At 47.1% G+C, this 18,173-nt stretch overlaps 1 protein-coding gene across 11 annotated transcripts in view; it reads right to left on the bottom strand.

Annotated features, from left to right (window-relative positions):
* ADGRB1 (adhesion G protein-coupled receptor B1) overlaps positions 1-18,173 on the bottom strand; it is a 278,660-nt gene that overhangs the window by 56,511 nt on the left and 203,976 nt on the right. For 8 of the 11 annotated variants that reach the window (XM_088055285.1, XM_088055280.1, XM_088055270.1 and 5 more), the window contains 3 exons: positions 9,886-9,989; positions 8,661-8,756; positions 2,412-2,514 (listed from right to left, as the gene is read on the bottom strand). In XM_088055285.1, the coding sequence (XP_087911411.1) occupies positions 2,412-2,514; positions 8,661-8,756; positions 9,886-9,989 (303 nt within the window). The remainder of the gene's footprint in view (positions 1-2,411; positions 2,515-8,660; positions 8,757-9,885; positions 9,990-18,173) is intronic. The other 3 variants (XM_088055296.1, XM_088055291.1, XM_088055275.1) reach the window with 1 other exon arrangement.

The following is an 18,173-nucleotide window of genomic DNA, read 5'->3' on the forward strand; positions in this document are numbered from 1 at the left end:
TTTGATAGAAAGAGAAGAAGAGAGGAGGGGAAGACAAGAGAAATACGCACATCTCAGCTGGACCAGGATGAACTCATCACCTCAAATGAACTTGGCCAACTGATAGGCAGGCAAATATTTGCTTCTGCAACCTCTGCTGCAGGTTTTCCCTTCCTTGTGGGGAAAACCAAACATCCCCATGAAGGGCTCAGCACAGGGATGTGATGTCCCAAGACCCAGCAGAGCATGTCAGTCTGTCAAGGCCATTAGCCCTTGTTTTCCTTTAAGAGGGGAAATCTGTTCCCTTCCAGCACAAGCCTCGAGACACGGCCACTTCCTGCAGCATCCCTTTCCTTTGTATACCCAGATTGCTGACTGTAATTTTTTTAGCCTTTTCCCAGGCCTTTCATCTTCAAGAAGCTTAGCAAATCCAGGCGTGGAATCTCGCCTTTGAGGTTACACGGATGGAAATCCAGGGAGAATTTGACATTTCCAGGGAAGCCGATACCGCAGAAATCTCCCGGAGAAGCCGCAATTATAAATCCATCACCAACATTTTAAGGCGCTCTATTATCGATAATTGAATGTGAATAAAATCTTAATTTACACTCCTTCGTCTCTCCTCTGTATAGTTTTCTTTCTCTGTTGCCTGCCAGAGACTGTTTACTAGATGGCTGAGAGGAAATCCAAGAATAACCTTTCTATTTCTGGGCTTTCATGCATATGGATGTGCAAAGAGCTAATCTGCCTCCTGCCATCACTGCCGGGAGCTTTGAATCCCCACCAACAGCTCCAACAGTGAACTCCCAGAGTCACGGGACAAAAAAACCACCGGGGAGAACCTGGGTTCATAACTGTGCTCTGGAGGAGGTGGGAGAGGAGGAAGACTTCCAGCTCCTCTCCTGAGGTGAAGAAGAACCACCGAAGAGGAGGTCCAGCTGTGGTTTGTCCTGTTGAGTGTCCCTCAGTGTTTCATTCCATGGAAAGAAGCTCCCAGCACATGTTTGGTGTGGCAGAAAACACAACCAAGGAAAGCAGGAGCTTGGGTCACCCTCTCTCCACCTCTTGCCAACCACGTTGGCGAATGGAAGACAACTCTGCTTTGGGAATGGAGTTTCTGAAGGGCACTTTGTAGGAGGAGCAGAGCTGGCTGCTTGTTTCCACACTTGTCTACACACACAGGGCTCCAGCAGCTGGAAAGCTTTTGCTAAAACAACCTAACCCTAACCCAAAGGGCCTTCCATAGAAATGAGTCCCTGATTCACTAAATCCTTCAGCTTCTCTGCAGGAATCAAAATCATAGCATGAGTTGAGTTTTAGGAGGGACTTCAAAGATCGTCTCATTCCAACCGCCTGCCATGGGCAGGAAGATTTTCTCCTCGCTCAAAGCCCCGTTCAGCCTTGCCTTGAACACTTCCAGTGTCGGGGCACTCACAACTTCTCTGGGCAACCTGCTCCAGTGGCTCTCCACCCTCACAGGGAAGAATTTCTTCCAGATATGCTTCCAACAGTGACATTGTGCTCACACTGCCAAAGCAGGGGCTCAAAAAACCCAGCTAGTCACCGGCTCCTGTTAAGCAATAACTAATTTTTGACTTCTGACTGTGATTTTGGCAGCAGAAAGAGTGGAGGAGGCATCTTGCCTCACGTTTTTTGGCTCAACAGAGTTATGATGGTCGGAGCATTTGGGAAGACGGGAAAATTTACAGCGGGAAAATACTAATGGTGAGCAGTGATCTGTCATGCCAGACATCAACAGGGAACCTGAAAGTGCTTGAGCTGAGGGAAAAAAGTCATGGAGGCAACACACACCTCTCCAGCTGGGTCTGTGGGAAGAGAGCAACCAGTGCTCATGGCTTGGAAAACCACGCTGGGTCTTGCCTGGACTGCTGGAGTCACTCTGGGATCTGCTCAGAATCCCTGGTGGCCCTGCAGTGCTCACGGTGCATCTGGCAATGCTTCCCATCCCCAAAAAAGGTTGGACAGTTTTGTGCCTGTGTTCATTAACATCTGCCAAGTACTTTCAGCTCAGAGAATAAAAAACTGCTGGAGACATAAATGTAAAGCTGAGAAGTTGTTTGTTTGGGTTTTTTTTTTAAAAGCCCTTTCTCAATCTGTCTTTGTAATTTTTTTGAAAATAAAATGGTTAAAGCCTTGCAAATCACCACGCTTCTTCACCGTGCCATGTGCCAGCTACTCTAGGCAGATATTCAAAAATATCACATTGGTTTTAATCAAAGCCCTGAGGATGCTGACAAATTATCAAAGAGAGAGCGAGAGAGAAAATTGAAATCTGCCATTTAGCCGTGTCTTTGACATGTCGCTAATTAACAGATGGAGGAAAAATGAGGAAGCGCTGCCTGAATGGATCATTTCAGTGCTGAATCAGGGGGAAAGCAAACAAATAAACAAAGCCCCGGCAGATCCCTTACCTTATTCCGGGTCTGGGTCTGTCCGATCAGGATGAGAGCGTTGGAGGAGATGATGGAGAGGCAGAAGTTGATGAGGATGACGGAGCGCTCCGAGCGGATGTACCTGCAGTGAGAGAAGAGGGGAGGGAGACCCACCCTGTCACAGCCTGCCCTGGGTGACCTCCAAAAAGCAACAATCCAGGCCAGGCTCTACAGAATTGCCAATTTCCTGCAGATTTTATGTGCTAGACAGACAAGAACAAGGAGGGAAGGGAGGGGGAGAAGATGTCTCCATCATCCCCCCATCAATGCTGGAGTTAGGAGGCAACAAGCAAGGGGCCAGCCTAGCCTAAGCCCCTCCTAAAACAGTAGAGTGCTGCAAATCTTCTTCAGCTCTGCCTACTTGAAAGAGGGGCTTGAAAAGGAGCTTGAAAGAAAACAAACAGGCAACACATGGAAAAGATTCCCAACCAAGAGCCACAGGCATGCTGGCGATGGAAGCAGATTACAAACACATGCACCTTGACAACAAAGTGTGTGTGATTCAGCATTCCCCTTCCTTCAGCCTAACAACCCCTCCTGGGGTGAGAAGCATTTCCGACTTTTTTATTTTCTTTTTTTTTGGGTTTTTTTTTTTGGCTTTTTTTTTATAGCACTTCTCCAAACTAGGCCAAATATGTAACTGCAGCTGTGGGTTTGGGACATCAGGGACAGCAGTTAGGGAGCTGTTGCCTTCAGCACCTTGCAGAAGCCAGCTATTTGTCATTTCTGATTTGCAGCACAGCACCAGGCTCGCCGCCGAGGTAAGGGCACCACAATTAATTCAAACCACTGGCTACGGAGGGAAATTTCTTTGAAGGCACTTTTATGTACCCAATAAAACGAAAAGGGAACTGCAAAGGTGCAAGTCCTCAAGGATTGACTCAAGATCTGACCACACCAACACTCACACACGTGAATTATCTCAGAGATGCTGCCAGTGCCCTGCCTGAATGCCAGATGAGTGAAGAGGAGATGCTGATGCTTCTATAAATTAGAAACAGATGTATTAATCAACCAGCTCATCCCTGGAGGCTAATGCAGGATTATTTCCTATATTCCAGCACATCAACTATTTATGTTGGGAATTTAATTTCATTAATTAATTTTAGCAAGAGTGAGTTGGTCGTGCCTTGGCTGCAGAGTTTTGAGTTTCTGATGAGGAAGGCAGGACTGCACGTGTGTGCTCTGCCAAGGGTAAATCTGTGCTTTAGACCTAATGAAGGCTGTAAAACTTTTATTTTTTAACTTCCCCTTGAGCTGTGCGTTCAGAGAAAACTGAATGGTGAGGATATGCTTTCCTGGATGCAAAAAAAGAAAAGCAAAGGTAGCATGAACTCCTACTTAATCTGTTGGAAATCTGGTTTATAGGAAGTTCTCCCTGAAACTCTCCCAGCCCCAGAAAAGGCTGCAAAATGTAGGATCCCAGCTCAGCACAAAGCTGGGCTGACAGGCTGCAAAACGAGCTTCTGGTTCCTCTCAGAGCCAAGCTGAGCCCAAATTTTCTGATTTCACTGGGCTCCAAACAATGCTGGGCATCACCTGGACCCTGCTCCATTTGTGGCTGGAGGGTCCTGAGACCTCAATCTATTCATGCTTTGGTTGTGGGAAGCAAAACCTCGAAAACCTTTCCAGTCAGCAGCTTCTACGGGGTAGAAAGGGAGATTTGGGCTCTGTCCTGGTGGGAAGGAGATGTAATAAATCCATGTAGCAACACTATGATCCCACTGCTATTAGCATGAACTTCTAAGGTCTCCACTCATCAGAAAAAGGTAAGAAATTAGTTGATCATAAATCTGTATTTTAAAGTAAGGGGAGATAATCCAACTGTCTTAAGACTTTTTCCCCTTTAAGCCCCCTTAAACCAACTCTCCTTTTTCCCTGCTTTCCTTCACACCCTGAGAATTTATCTTGTTCTCCAGATCCCTGAACCTCCAAAGAATGAGACGTGGGTTGGCAATGAAAAGAATCAGAATAATTTAGCTGGAATAATTTTTAGGGGGGAAAAAAAACCAGCCTCTCAAGTTCCCAGTTCAATCCTATGCCCAAAAAACCGGGACTGATTTCAAAGTCAGATCAAGTTTCTCAGGGTCTCGTCTGATTGAGATTTGAAAATCACCAGGAAGAGAAATGCTACCACCTCTCTTGGCTGACTTATTACAGCACTAAACAGCTTAACTTAACTGCTCTTGTGGTGAAGGATTATTTTGCTTTATATCCAGCTGCGTCTTTTCCTGCTGCAGCTGGTGCCTCTAGACCTTTCCCTGCCTACCTCTGCAAGTTGTTTGGCTTCTCCATGACTGCTTTTAACAGCCTCCTCTTCTCCAAGTTTTCTCCCTTGCCTCCTCTGACATTCTCCAGCTCCTTCAGCATCCACTGGACTTGCTGCAACGTGCTGGCATCTCTGGTATTGGGGGTATCCAATATTGGGCACCTTTTCCAGGTGTGGCCTCAGGAATGCCAAACATTGTCCAGGTTGTTAAAGAAGACATTAAACAATGTTGGCCACTCTACCAACCCTGGCCAGAGGTGACCAGCTCTTGATTAGGCCTCAAACCTTTGACCACTACCCTCAAATCCTGCAGGAATTCCATCCAGATATAAAGCCACCAATCCAGCGCATAATTCCATGATCTGGACACAAAAACGCCTTTGGGAACTGTGTTAACAGCCCTGGCAATGTCAAAATCCACACCAGCTGCTTCTCCCCACTGTCCATGGAAGCGGTCATCCCATCCCAAAAGGAAAGCAGGGCAGCCAGAAATCCTCACTATCTACTCCAAATTGCTTCCTTGTCCATCATTTTGCCTGGAAATAACCTTTAGAGCTACCTGCTCTTTAATCATCCCAGGGGCTGTGTAGGTTGACCGGTCAGCTGTTCTCTGGATCCTCCTCCTCGCCCTTTTTAAAGGTGGGTGTAACATTTGCCCTCTTCCAGCCTTCAGGAAGCTCCCCAGGTGACAGAGAGTCTCCACAGTCACACCAAACATCTCCCTCAGTGCATCCCATGGATCTGGAAACATCCAGATAACTTAAACAGTCCTTGCCACTCTTTTCCTTGCCAGTGGGGAGCATTTTCTTCCCTGGATTCTGACTCTGTGGAGGAATTTGGGAGTGAACCTTGCCACCAGAACACGGAAAAAAGGCCTTCACCTTTTCGACTTCCTTATCCATTAGGCTGCTTGTCCCAATCAACACCAAGGCAAACACTTTCCTGGGAAATCCTTTGGTGCTGACATGCCTCCAGAACCCATTCTTGATGCCTTTCACATCCCTGACCAGTTTTAAACGCAGCTGAGCTCTGACCATTCTAATTCAATCCTGAGTTCCTGGGCAATTCTTCCAGAGTCCTCCTTGGTAGCCTGACCTGCATTCCAAACATTTCCTTGTTAAGTTTCTGCTCAGTCAGAATGCTAAGAAGACCTCCTGCCACGGTTGCTTTTCTCTTCCATTTCCTCTTCTCCAGCACAGGATGCTCCACAGAAAGGAATCACCATTCCTCTCCAGACCCTCTGGCCAAAGAAGTCAGGAATTTGTATCAGAGGGAGGAAAAAACCAGAACTTGATGGGTTTTGCCCAAGAACACATCTGCAGAAAAGACAGAGCTTCTCCAGGGTGCTATCCCTCTACTGATACATGGATTCTGTCTGCTTATCAAAATACACTGTACTCAGTCACAAAACTGGGGACAACTCACCGATAATTTAGGGAATTTCTATTCCAGACTGTGTCCTACAATCATAGAATGTCCTGAGCTGGAAGGGATCCACAAGGATCAGCAAGTCCTGCACAGGACACCCCAACAATCCCACCCTGTGCCTGAGAGTGTTGTCCAAACACTCCCTGAGCTCTGGCATATTTGGTGCTGTGACCACTCCTAGGGGACCCTGCTCAGTGCTAAACCACCCCCTGAATTAAGAAATATTTCCTGACACCCAACCTAAATTCCCCTGACACATCTCCAGCCATTCCCACAGGTCCTGTCACTGGTCACCAGTGAGGATCCTCACATGCTGCACCAGCTGAGACAGATGGAAAAGGTGGGAAAAGCCCGCAGTCTGTTTCTCTGCCCCCATCAGACTCCTCTCCTCTCCACAAACACTGAGTCACTGCTGCTTTCTCACCATGTGTACACACATCCCTCTCCACACAGCCACTTACTCATCCCTGCCACCTCCCACCAGGGCCAGGAGTGCCTCAGCATCCCCAGTGAGCTCCTGGGTTTAAAGCAAGTGTTAACAGCCCCTCCAGCTCACTGACAGCCACTCAATCAATCCTCAGGAGTGAGAAAAGCTGGGGCTGTTCTCTTGCAGCGATGCAGCACTTCCCCAGCTGCTGCCAGGGGCAGAGCTCTGCCGTGCCACACATGCTGATGGGCTGGTGGATGAGCTGCTCGATAGCAGGGATCGATCCCGGTGCTATGGAAAGGTCACTGACTCCAGAGGCTGTTGAGCCGCAAATGAGTTCAGGGATGGAAAACACATCGGGGCGCTCCTGAAATGCCAGTGTGTCAAAGAGCTGCTTGAAAAGAGGCTTCATTTCACCTGTTCTGATCCCTGAGTGCTTGGGTTTTCCCTCCCCCCCCCCCCAGTTTTTTCCCATTTCCATGCCAGTTTTCAATTTTTCCTGGCAATTCCCCCTGTTTCTCCACACGGGTGGTGGAGCACGAGGGCCACACACAGACCGTGCCTCCAGCTGTGACCCAGGACAGTCCGCGCCGAGACGGAACAAGGTCACTCCACTTCTGTGGCCCACTGTGTCACTGACCCCTCTGTCGAGCCTGCTAATAAGACCAGAGATGCACCATCTGCAGCAGGGATTTTTGCAGCCATCTGTCTACTGGGAACTGGAGAGAGGCCACCAACAGGCCACCAACAGCCGTCGAACAGAAACAACTTCCAGTTTCCAACGGGGCCGTGCCAAGTTGGCCGCGTCTGAAGCGATCACTTGCCTCAAAAAGCTCGTGCCATTCATGCCAGTGGCTGAGTAGGTGCCACCAAGGAGCAGCCTTTATTTGGGGGTTTTGAAAGAGGAGTGGAGGGTAAATTCTTTTCCTCCCTGATACGTAGCCTGAAGCTGGGATCACCTCCCTGTTACTCTGCCCTCTTTTCTTCACCGTGTTCCTCTCCCTCCTTCTCGCCCTCCCTTCCTTTCTGCTTCCCACATATACAAACAAGCCCTAGCTGGGCAAAATTCTGGGAAAGCTTCCAGATTGTCAGCCTCAGCGAGCTTATTCATCAGATGTGTTTCATACTCAAGCTGGGTCTATGGATGCGTGCTCCAGATGCCTTTGTCCGGAGTTCTGAATGGGAAACATTCCGGCCAAAGCTCCCCGAAACAGCTGAGCTCTGGTGAGTGCTCTTCACACAAGATCAGGCAGCCAGGACATGAGTTTGTCTCCAGCACGGTGGAAAAGAACTGCTTTGATGCTGCTCCTGTGTTTTAGAGACAATAGTACTGCTGATTCCATTTCTAAGCACTCCTCCAGCTGCTGTCTAACAGAATATACAACATTTAGGGCAAAACAAAGTGGGAGCCAGGAGATAATGTTGAATACAAAGTTCCTGAGACCATTAATAGGAAAGCACATTCATGTCCAGCAGCTATGCCTAAAATAAAAAGGACACACAGAGCGCTCAGGGCTCAGCCACAGGAATGCTGTGAAGTTTGGAAAACATGAAAACATGATCTACAGAGAAGAAATGGAACAAACTCAGCGCACCAAAGAGAAATTCTAGAGATCACTTGATCATGCTTTACAAATATTTACACAGAGAGACTCAGGATAGAGAGCCCTTTAGTCAAGATATAGCTGGTCTCAGGATCACTTGGAAATGCATGTCCATCCTTGGCTAGCTCAGAAATACCCATTCAAGCCTCCCATAAACGTGTCCTCCCATTCCTGGTGATCGTTTTGGGCATAGGCATAAGGCAAAGAGTGGAATGAGAAATTAAACAGAATGTATTTGAAACAGGTCAGGCAATTTACTGTCCTCAATAACAGTAAATATTGGAGGGGTAGGGGGGAGCACAGTCCTGGAAAAAAATACATCATGTTATTCCAAATGGCTCTGGCATGCTCCAAACTGATTCAGCCTCATGTCTGAGCTTAGGTTTCAGATCCTGACCCTGTTTCTGATAGGAAAGAGAGGGTGAGGCTCGAACGCTTGCTCTTTAATCTTCTAACTTTCCACTTGATCCTGACACCAGTGACCCCAGTAAGGCACCTACCGGCGCTGCTCAGTGCCGCCCAGCCTGAGGAAAAGCAGGAGAGGACAAGGACTTGAGCACATCCAATGATACCCCAGGCACGGAAAAACCTGAGTTCTAGATAAACGTTATCATGATCAGTCTTCAGCTGCCAAAATTAACCAGGCACTATGCACTGTCACAGTATCAACAAAAAAAAAAGATGCATTTCTTTTTTTTCTCAGTTTTTTACTCTCTTGTTTCTTTCCTCTACCAAAGCGCAGAAAAAGTCATCTCAATTCAATCTCTAAATGGAATTTACCCTTTCCTCCCTACTCAGAAGAAGCACTGCACAAATTGAGAGCCTCACACTGATCCCTTCTCCCAAAAGGATCACCAATAATACCCAACAGTACTCCCTGCAACCACTCCATTTGGATTTCACATTCACCTAGTTCTGATTTGTCTTTGCCTGGCGTCGAGCCATGAAGGTCTCAGCGTGTTTGCCATGGATTTAGGAGAGACCTGGATCTCGTAGGATAAACTCAGACCTTGTTCAAGGCAATGGAGGGAGAAAATCCCTTGCACACCTCAGGTCCTCCAGCTTAGAGTCACCAGAATGTATCAAACAGGGGCATGGGCCAATTGTTCATCAAAGCTTTGCTTCAAAATCCCTTCAGCCTCCATAAATGACACAATTTTAAGTTCCACCTGACCTGTGTGCAGGAGCTGTCAGCAATGGGATGTACTGAGGGAACCCATATGCATCTGAAGCTGAAGGCAAAACGTAGCTAAAAGGTTGTGGAGTTATTTAGATGATTTAGGGTTTAACATTCTTAAGCTCCTGAAAAGTCCTGTCAGTTCTTCAGGCCAGATGTTTTCATGGCAGGTCACGGAGGCTTGGATGCTCCCAAAGAATTACCTTGCAGCAGCATCTGCCTGCCAAGAGGCCGTGCGTGTCCACCTCGCCTCTGACAAGGTTCCCTGGGGTACACAAAGGCATCAAAACCAGCACGAGGCTTTTGGAAATGGAACAATGTCCCTACATGAGGGCATGGCACTAATTTCACTCTGCTAATTTCTCTGGCACTGAAAGGAGAGAATAATGCCAGCTAAGCCACCAGGATGACTTTCTGCAGGGCCCACTCATTCCCAAACAGTTCCTCCTCAAGCACCAGACACCCAAAACCACAGAGCAAACATTCCAGGATCCATGTAGGTCAAAAGACAGTTACTTTCCCCAAAAAGAAGAGAATGAAAGCCATACCTCCAAACAGAGACATAAATGATAATCAACAGCAAGAGTGTCAGCGAGGATACTCCACAGCCTACAATTAACGTGACAGAAGGAACCAGCACCTTTTCCATGTTCTGAAAGAGAGAAAGTGAGACATTAAAAATTATGTTCAGACAGTTCTACCACGAAAATTTCATGGCAAGAACTTTCCTGTTTGTTGGTGTGTCCACTTAGCTGACCTTCACATCACACTGTGCATACAAATAAGCAGGGAAGGAGACCAGGATCTGTTTCTGCTTGACCCAGCCTTTTTTTAAATTTTTTTTAAAATTTTTTTATTTATTTGTTTGGACCTGATTCTGCTCCCACAAACCACTGTCAAGCCTGGGTAACAATATCTGATATTGTTATCTGATATCCAGGGAAGGCAGGCACGTGGAAGGTGTGGGTTATGAGCGGAGGATCAGACCCTTCATATCCAGTGTGAAACTGGGAAGACAATTAATGAGGCAATAACAGAACAATTACAAACGAGCTCTTCTGGGATGGAGGTGATGAAGGGTGGAGGATGAAAAGAAGGTGAAAATTTTCCACCAACCACAAACATTCATCTGGAAAAGGATGAAATGAAGCAAGGGAAGGAAAAACAAGACGTGTATCCTGCCCACAGGGACCATCCATCAATTCACTGCTCTTACACCACTACACGAGGCGTTTTTTCATAGAAGAGGATCACACAGGCTGGAAAACCTGGTGTGGAATGGTTATTTTTTCCTGACTGAATACAAAAGAGCATCAGCTCTTGCAACATCAAGAGCAAACACAGGTTGTAACCTCTCTAATGGACTTCTCTGCATCCTGTAACTACCCAACATCTGCCACACTGGTATCACTGAACTCGCCCTGTCCTCAGCGAGGAGCTCAATCCCACTTGGCTTTCTCTACTGCAGGCTTTTTTTCTTCTCCCCCCTGGCACATTTCTAATTTCCACATTAGTGATCTCTGCTGGCAGGAAGGCAGAGAAAGGCAGAGCCCCACGGAGAACAGACACCCAAGAACCCTCTATTTAGGGTGATTACACCGTTTGCAGAGGGGAGGGAGCCCAGTCAAGGTTGTCATTAGATTGGCACAGCACCAGCACCTCGCACTTCACTCATGGAGATGAGATGCTTTCTGACACAGCAAGGGCTTAGCACAGGAGATTTAAAAAAAAAAAAAAAAAGAAAAAAAGAAAAGTAAATTATGCATGAATTTAGGAATGAAACAGGCAGTCCTCTAAGGACTTGACTACACCGTGTTGTTTGCAGGCATGAGGCTGCTCAGCCTGAACCTCCAGTCAAGAGGGATGCCATGGAGCTGAGGCTACAGCAGCTCCGTTCCAGGCTACTGAGCCTTCTGCAAAGCCAAATGCATCAGGCAGGGCTCAGTGCTGCATCAGGCCAGCTCAGAACATGGCCAGAGCAAACCTGTGTCCACAGTCACTACAGGGTTACTCCAGAAAAAGAGATGAACAACCCTGGTGCACAGAGGTCAGAGCAGAATCGTCCCTGAATTTTTGAGGGCTTGGGAGGATCCTCCTTATTTGCTTATTTTGAATGAGGGCACCTTTCACAGTTGGGGGGAATTAATGAGGAAAAAAACTTTCACCATGCCACTGCAAAGAACCCCACAGCAGCTGTCAGGAAGGATGGAACATGAACTTCCAAAATTTAGTGACACACTGTAGAAGCCTAGAAAATAAGGGGATTAATGTGAACGTCTCAAGCATGGATGGTCGTGGATCCAGCCAAGGATTGCTGGTAATAACACACTGTGAGCAAGCAAGAACATGGCTGGAGAAGGGGCCTTGCACAGGTAGGGCAGCACTTTTCTGGGAAAAAAAACCATCCTTGTTCTGGTTCCTGGAAATCAGCACAACACAGCACAGTGCAGGCACAGGAATAAGGCCAAGAATTAGGCATGGACTGTAGGTGGATCAAGACTGCCCAAGATCCCTGAAAGCTCCAACCCATTTCCAGAAAGGTCTAGAAGAACAGGCTGTGCATGACAACTGATTTGCATGGAAAGAGAGAGACTTCTCTCCAAAGCAGAGAAAACATTCCTATAAAAAGGTACTCCCTGGGCTCATGGGCACCCCAGGACCCCGGACACCCCATCAGCTGGATCAATGCTGGAGCCAGCACTGGTGATTTCTCTTTCTCCCTTTCCTTGCTTCTCCTTTGTTTCTCTCTCCCCCTCTTTAATCCATCTCCTTTTTCCCTTCCACTCGACCCCTTTATCCAAAGCTGTCTGCCGTGTGCTTGCACCAGAGCAGGGACTAACCTAACAATTTCCAGCTGTAATTCACCTATAAAACTTGGAACCCCTGTGACTTCTGCCATTCCTTTTCACCAAAAATTGTGGGTGCTTCCTTCCCCTTAAGGGTGGGATGTCACACACATTCAATGACTTGAGCACCCTGCTGGCACCAAAAGGAGTACAGGTGCTCTGAGGGATCTTCACTGGGTGCAGACCAGCCATGGGCAGGAAACCTGAGCCTCACCAATCCCTCCTGCATCTTCCTCCGCTTTGAGATTCCCAAAATGCTCATGAAAGAGACATTCCAGCTCACCTGTGGATTCTTTCCCTATACTTTTACGGAGACTTGGCTCACTGTGATTTTTAACATCAACTCCTATGACTGTGCTCACACCCTGAGAATTTACTCCTGCAAAATATTCATGCAAGGTTAGAAGCATTTTTTTTGAGAACGAGGTAAACATAAATTTCAATGAAAATATCAACGCTTTGATTTTGTCTTCCATCCAACAAAATTGAATTTGGACATCATCCAGGCAGAGTGAGTGCTGATATCGCATATTTTGCTCCTTATAAAATTGAAATGTGGAAAGGACTCTGATTTAGTCAGGTAGGGTGGGGCAGAGATGGATGCAACGTCCTGTAGGAAGCCACAGCTTTGTTTCTCCCCCCTGTAGAGTCCTTGCGGACAACAGCCCTGTCCCACTGCAGAGATAGCTGTGATAAAACCAAGCACTGTGTTCCAAGCACTGTGGAACACCAGATACCCAGCCAAGGATGGCTCCTTGCTCGCTCCCTCCAAGCTCTTTCCCAGGCCTCTCCCTCTCCCTGCTCCCCCCTGACTGCAATTTGAGTTCACATCGCACAAATGGTGGCCTGGGATGAACATTGATTGTGACATTTGATTTAAGTAGGTCTCATTTCACTGACTTTTCATGGGTAACTGGATAAAAGTGGGGGAGGAGCTCCATAAAGCAAAGAAAGCCCGGCATGTAACTCATTCCTGAACCATCCGAGGCTCACCGAGGGAATGGAGCTTGGTTTTTAAGAGATGAGGAGGATGCATCCCTAAATCCCAACACTGCAACCCCAATTGCCCTCCCTTCCACATCCTCCCTGAGATCCCTCCACCCCAGAAGACCTCAGGTTGTCTCACTGTGCCACATCATCCATAACCCTCCCCTAGATCCTAAAGCAAATTAAGGATCTTTTGCATGTACTGGATCATTCCTAGCCCAGATGTTTGCTCCTAGACGAGGCATTACACAAATGATGACTGGCCAAGCTTTAGGGTAGTAACTGATGTCCACCTGCAGCCCATCCCACAGGAAAGACTCTGATCTGCACCTCCTTCTTCATCCTACGAATTTTCACAGGCCCCATGTCTAGAAGAAAGGCTTTTGCTGAAGAGATGCAGGATGAATCTCACCCCTCCACCCCACGGAAAAGGAAGGGTTAGGGTTAGGGATCCCAGCCTGATGGGATTTTTGCTGGCATCAGGAAGGGGGATAACAAAAAAAATGACTGGCTGCAGGAAGAAGAGGAGCTCGCTCCTTTAGGAATAATCAAATTCACAGAATTCACAGAATGACTAGATTGGATGAGACCTTCAAGATCATCAAGTCCAACCATGAATAATCAAGGTTGGAAAAGACCTCTAAGATCAGCAAGTCCAACCATCAACCCAATACCACCACCATGTTCACCACTAAACCACGTCCCCAAGTGCCACATCCACGTTTTTTGATCACTTCCAGGAATAATGGCTCTTCCATTTCCTTGTGTCAATTATTTACAATGATTTCTTTTCCATTTTTCCTAATATCCAATCCAAACCTCCCCTGGTGCAACTTGAGGCCACTTACCGTTATCCTAAGCAAGTCCTAAAGACTTAGACCCCAGTACCTTAGAATTCTTCTTTCTTCCTTCATTATTAAGGTTTCTTTGTCCTCTCCACCTTCTTTCTCAATCCACATCTTCCCTTCAGCAAACAAATCATAATTTGTTTTATTTTTTCCTGACTAATTAAACCCCCTGACAGAAGGTGGTCAGATGCTGCAGGATCAGAGCCTTGCGAAGGAAATTTTCTTAAAGAAGGAAAAATGGGAAAATCAAGGTTGGTTTAAAAAATAAAGATGCTACCAACGGAAAAATGTCAAGGTAAGAGAAGGAACAGTCCTATGGGATTTTTTCCAGCACCACAGCTGAGGAAAAAACTGGCTGTTTGCAGAAGGCAGGCCAGGAATAGGATCCCCACCTGCCTGGACTGGAGGTGGTCCCAGAGAGGAACTGCTGAGAGGGGACATCCAAAAACCCCCTAAACACAGACACAGACACAGCCTGTATGGAGCTGGAAAGAAAACTTTTCCCCAGGCCAGCTGGGAACAGAGCAGGTTGTTCTGAGTCGCAAGGGCTGCCATTCTGTCACCAGGCATGACAGGGGAGGAGGGAGGCAATCAATGACATCAGCCAGGATGGAAATAACGAGCGCTGCTGCCTGGGGCCACTCGCTGTGCTGCCACCTCATCGCTCTGCCTGGCAGGGCAGAAGGACGCTCCTTTCCTTTACCATTTCACCTTGCTTCCTTCTTTTTCCTCCTCTTCCTTTCTCTCTAATTTTTACTTTCCTTTGTCTTCTCTGTCTCCCTTCCTTTGGCTATTTTCCATGGCATATTCTGCTTTTTCTTCTTGCTCTTAATGGATTTTTCTGGCCCTCCCCCTTTCAAATTCTATGCATTTCTCCCTTTCCCTCTCTGGCTTTCTGCAGAATGCTGTGAAAAGCAACTCAATTTGAGTTGTGCTTTTTCCATTACCCTGCTCTAGCTCCAGGGTCACACAGGCTCCAATTAGAACAAAGTACTTCTTAATGCTGAGCAGTTTGCCCCAGACCTTACAACCAAGCTGTTCTTTCTGCTTTTTCCATCCTTGATATGAAGAAAGGCTTGAACAAAGTCTTTACAGGCACAACATCACACCAATAAGATCACAGAAAAAATTAAACCATTTATTCTGCTCTGAAATTAAACACAGGCACAGGAGTTTGGAGTTTGGGGTGGGGGCTGGGTTTTGTTTGGCTTTAGAAATGTGTTTGCTATTCTTAATAGTTGCCTTGAGCCTGACTTCCTGCACATTTGAAATTAAAGATTCATGAAGTCAAAGAACTGCAGGAGCTCTGGTTGCAAGGGACATCTCCAGCTTGACAACCCAATTTGCTGCTTGGAGCAAGACCAGCGCTAACATCAGGTGAGGCTGGTGATGGCTTTGTCTGGATTTGGGAATTCTCCAAGATGGAGAGCTCCCATCCCACAGGTGCCCATTCCGGAGCCACAACTCTCCACTGGTGACAAGGTTTTCCCTGAGATCACACAAGGGGAGGTTTAGGTTGGCTATCAGGAATTTTTTTCCACTGAAAAGCACGGGACAGGCTGCTCAGGGAGGTGGTGGAATCTGCATCCCAGGAAGCGTTAAGGAAACGTCTGGATGTTGCACTTAGGGACGTGGTTTAGCCGTGAACGTGGCGTTACCAGGTTAACGGTTGGACTCGATGGTCTCGGAGGTTTCATCCCAACCTAAATTATTCCATGAACCTCCCGAGCTGCAGTTTGTATCTTTCCCCCCTGTTAAACCACCAGGCGCAAGCGAGAGGAATTTGGTTTTATAATTTTTGTAACTGTCCCACAGGCAGTGACCAGAGTGCCCTTTACATCTTTGCAAGACCAAGCAAGTCCCTCTCCCTCCCCTTACAGGTCACGAGCTCAAAGCAGCCAGGCTCATTCCTGAGCTCATCTCCTACACAGAACTGGACCAGCTGGGTGGGATTTACTCCAAGAATTGCACAGGAATGGTTTTGCTGTGCCACTGGCCCAAAGGGTTTTTATGACTCCTATGAAGTTTGGTTTTTTTTTAAGGTACACTGTATTGATTTCACTGCTGGTTGGACAACTCTTGGCAAAGCAGGGAGAGAGTTGTTAAAATTGCTGGAAAATAATGCTTTTAGCAGGGCTTACAGAAGCAAACAGCTTCCAGAACAAAAGAGCGTGTGTGGAGTGTGTGGAGAAAACAATTCAGGAGGGTTGAGTGACCAAGAGGTGAATGTACGCTTGTCAGCTGCCAAAAAAACACTGATTCATTTAATCCCAATTTTGTCAGATTCAGGATTTCTCACCCAGGCTCAGGCCCTGTGGATATCACATTTATACTTCCTTGGGATGGGAAATTTCCATGTACCCTGAGCCTGCTTAAGGGAAGACTCAATTTTCTCTCCCTGGACCAGGGATTTCTGGGAGTGATTGCAAGACAGGGAAAGAGGGAGAGCAGGACACAAGCTGTTTTTGGTGGATGTCAAGGATTTAGTGAAGGCAGGATTGGGCCAGTGGTGAAAGGACATTATTTTGGTGGGTCAGCCTTGTCAGAGGCCTACGGGATTCACTCAACTCAAAGCAGACAAGCAGTGAGAAAGGACCAAAACATTCCAATTTTTCCACAGAATCATAGAACACTTCGGGTTGGAAATGAACTTTGAAATCACCCAATTCCATTCGTGCCATGGGTGGGGGACACCTTCCACCATCCCAGGTTATTCCAAGCCCTGTCCAGCCTGGCCTTGGACACTTCCAGGGATGGGGCAGCCAAAGCTTCTCTGGGCAACCTGTGCCAGGGCCTCACCATGCTCACAGAAAAAAGTTTCTTCCCAATATTTAATATAATTCCACCTTCTCTCAGTTTAAGCCATTCCCACCATCCCCTCACTCTGTGGCAGCAATGGCAGTGCCCAAGATACAGTCCCATACTGGCTACTAAAATTAACTCTATCCTGAATTAAACCTGTAAAAAGTCTTTCTCCACCTCTCTTATCACACTTCACACATTGAAAAATCAAAAAAAAAGTCTCCCCAGAGCCTTCTCTTCTCCATTATTTAACCTCTGAGAAGGGCTCTGAGGTCCCTGCATGAGGGTCACTTAGAGGCTTCATTAATAAATCATCTTTTCACACCTTCTTTCTGGAAAATGTGGCACCTTCCCAGCGCAGCCACTGCGAGCCAGGTCCAGAGGATTTCCACCTTGCCTTGCTTCCCTCGTATCAAGACCTCCAATGTCAAAGCTAATAATCACCCACTATCAGGAGCACATTTCTGGAGCTTTTATGTTATTTTATGCTATTTTCCCGGTCTAACAGGCAATTCTGTGCAATTACAGCACACAGAAATCACCCAGAGAGACGTCTCAACACGCTACTGTTTATTAACAATCGCTAACTCTTCAGCGGGTGTTGAGTCCGCTCTCAAGACACAATGTGACAATTTGCTTTCAGTGAACAGCCTTGATGAAGTTTTCAGGGCGGAGGAGTGGTCACTCAGCCTCTCCTTAATGGGAACTGGCAGGATGATTTCCTCCTGGAAATTATTCCTGGCAGGGAATTACAGGAGTTAACAGTGGGCATTATCTACCCGCCAGTCAGCAACGCCATGGTCAGCTCACTGCCACGCTGGAACTCCCAGGCTGCTCTCCCAGTGCCTCAGTGTCAGTCCTGATGTCAAGGATGGATGGACAAGACCCACATTAATGCTGAGGACCACTCTCCTCCTGACCAGCCAGCTCTTCCCAAACATTTCCACCTTCCTTCTTTAAAACACTCTAACATTCTAAAAACACTTTATTCGCTTTATTTCTGACAGCGCCTCGCTCAGCCAAGCTACTGAAATCCTGGTTTTATGGAGCTCTGATGAAGAACCTTGGGTCACTCTGCATCCCGCTGCCAGCTGTGTGTTGGGAACCAGCGTGAGGAGCCAGGGGACACCAAGAAGGAGAGCAGGGTCTTTTCCCAGCTTGCCCACAGGTCAGCTGTGGACACACAGCCCCATCATTTAAACCAATCTTTTCAAAGGCCTCTCAGCTGATCTGATTTAGGTGGCAAACACTGGCTTTATCTTCTTGGAGCCCTATTTTGATCCCCTGGGCATGGAAGGGAATAATTCTGCCCCTCCATCTCTCTTCCAAAGCTTAATTCAGCTTAGATTCCTG

This window comes from Pseudopodoces humilis, chromosome 1 (assembly GCF_049639895.1).
Source record: "Pseudopodoces humilis isolate 2021_Gansu_Grassland_sample_001 chromosome 1, ASM4963989v1, whole genome shotgun sequence".
Lineage (NCBI taxonomy): Eukaryota > Metazoa > Chordata > Aves > Passeriformes > Paridae > Pseudopodoces > Pseudopodoces humilis.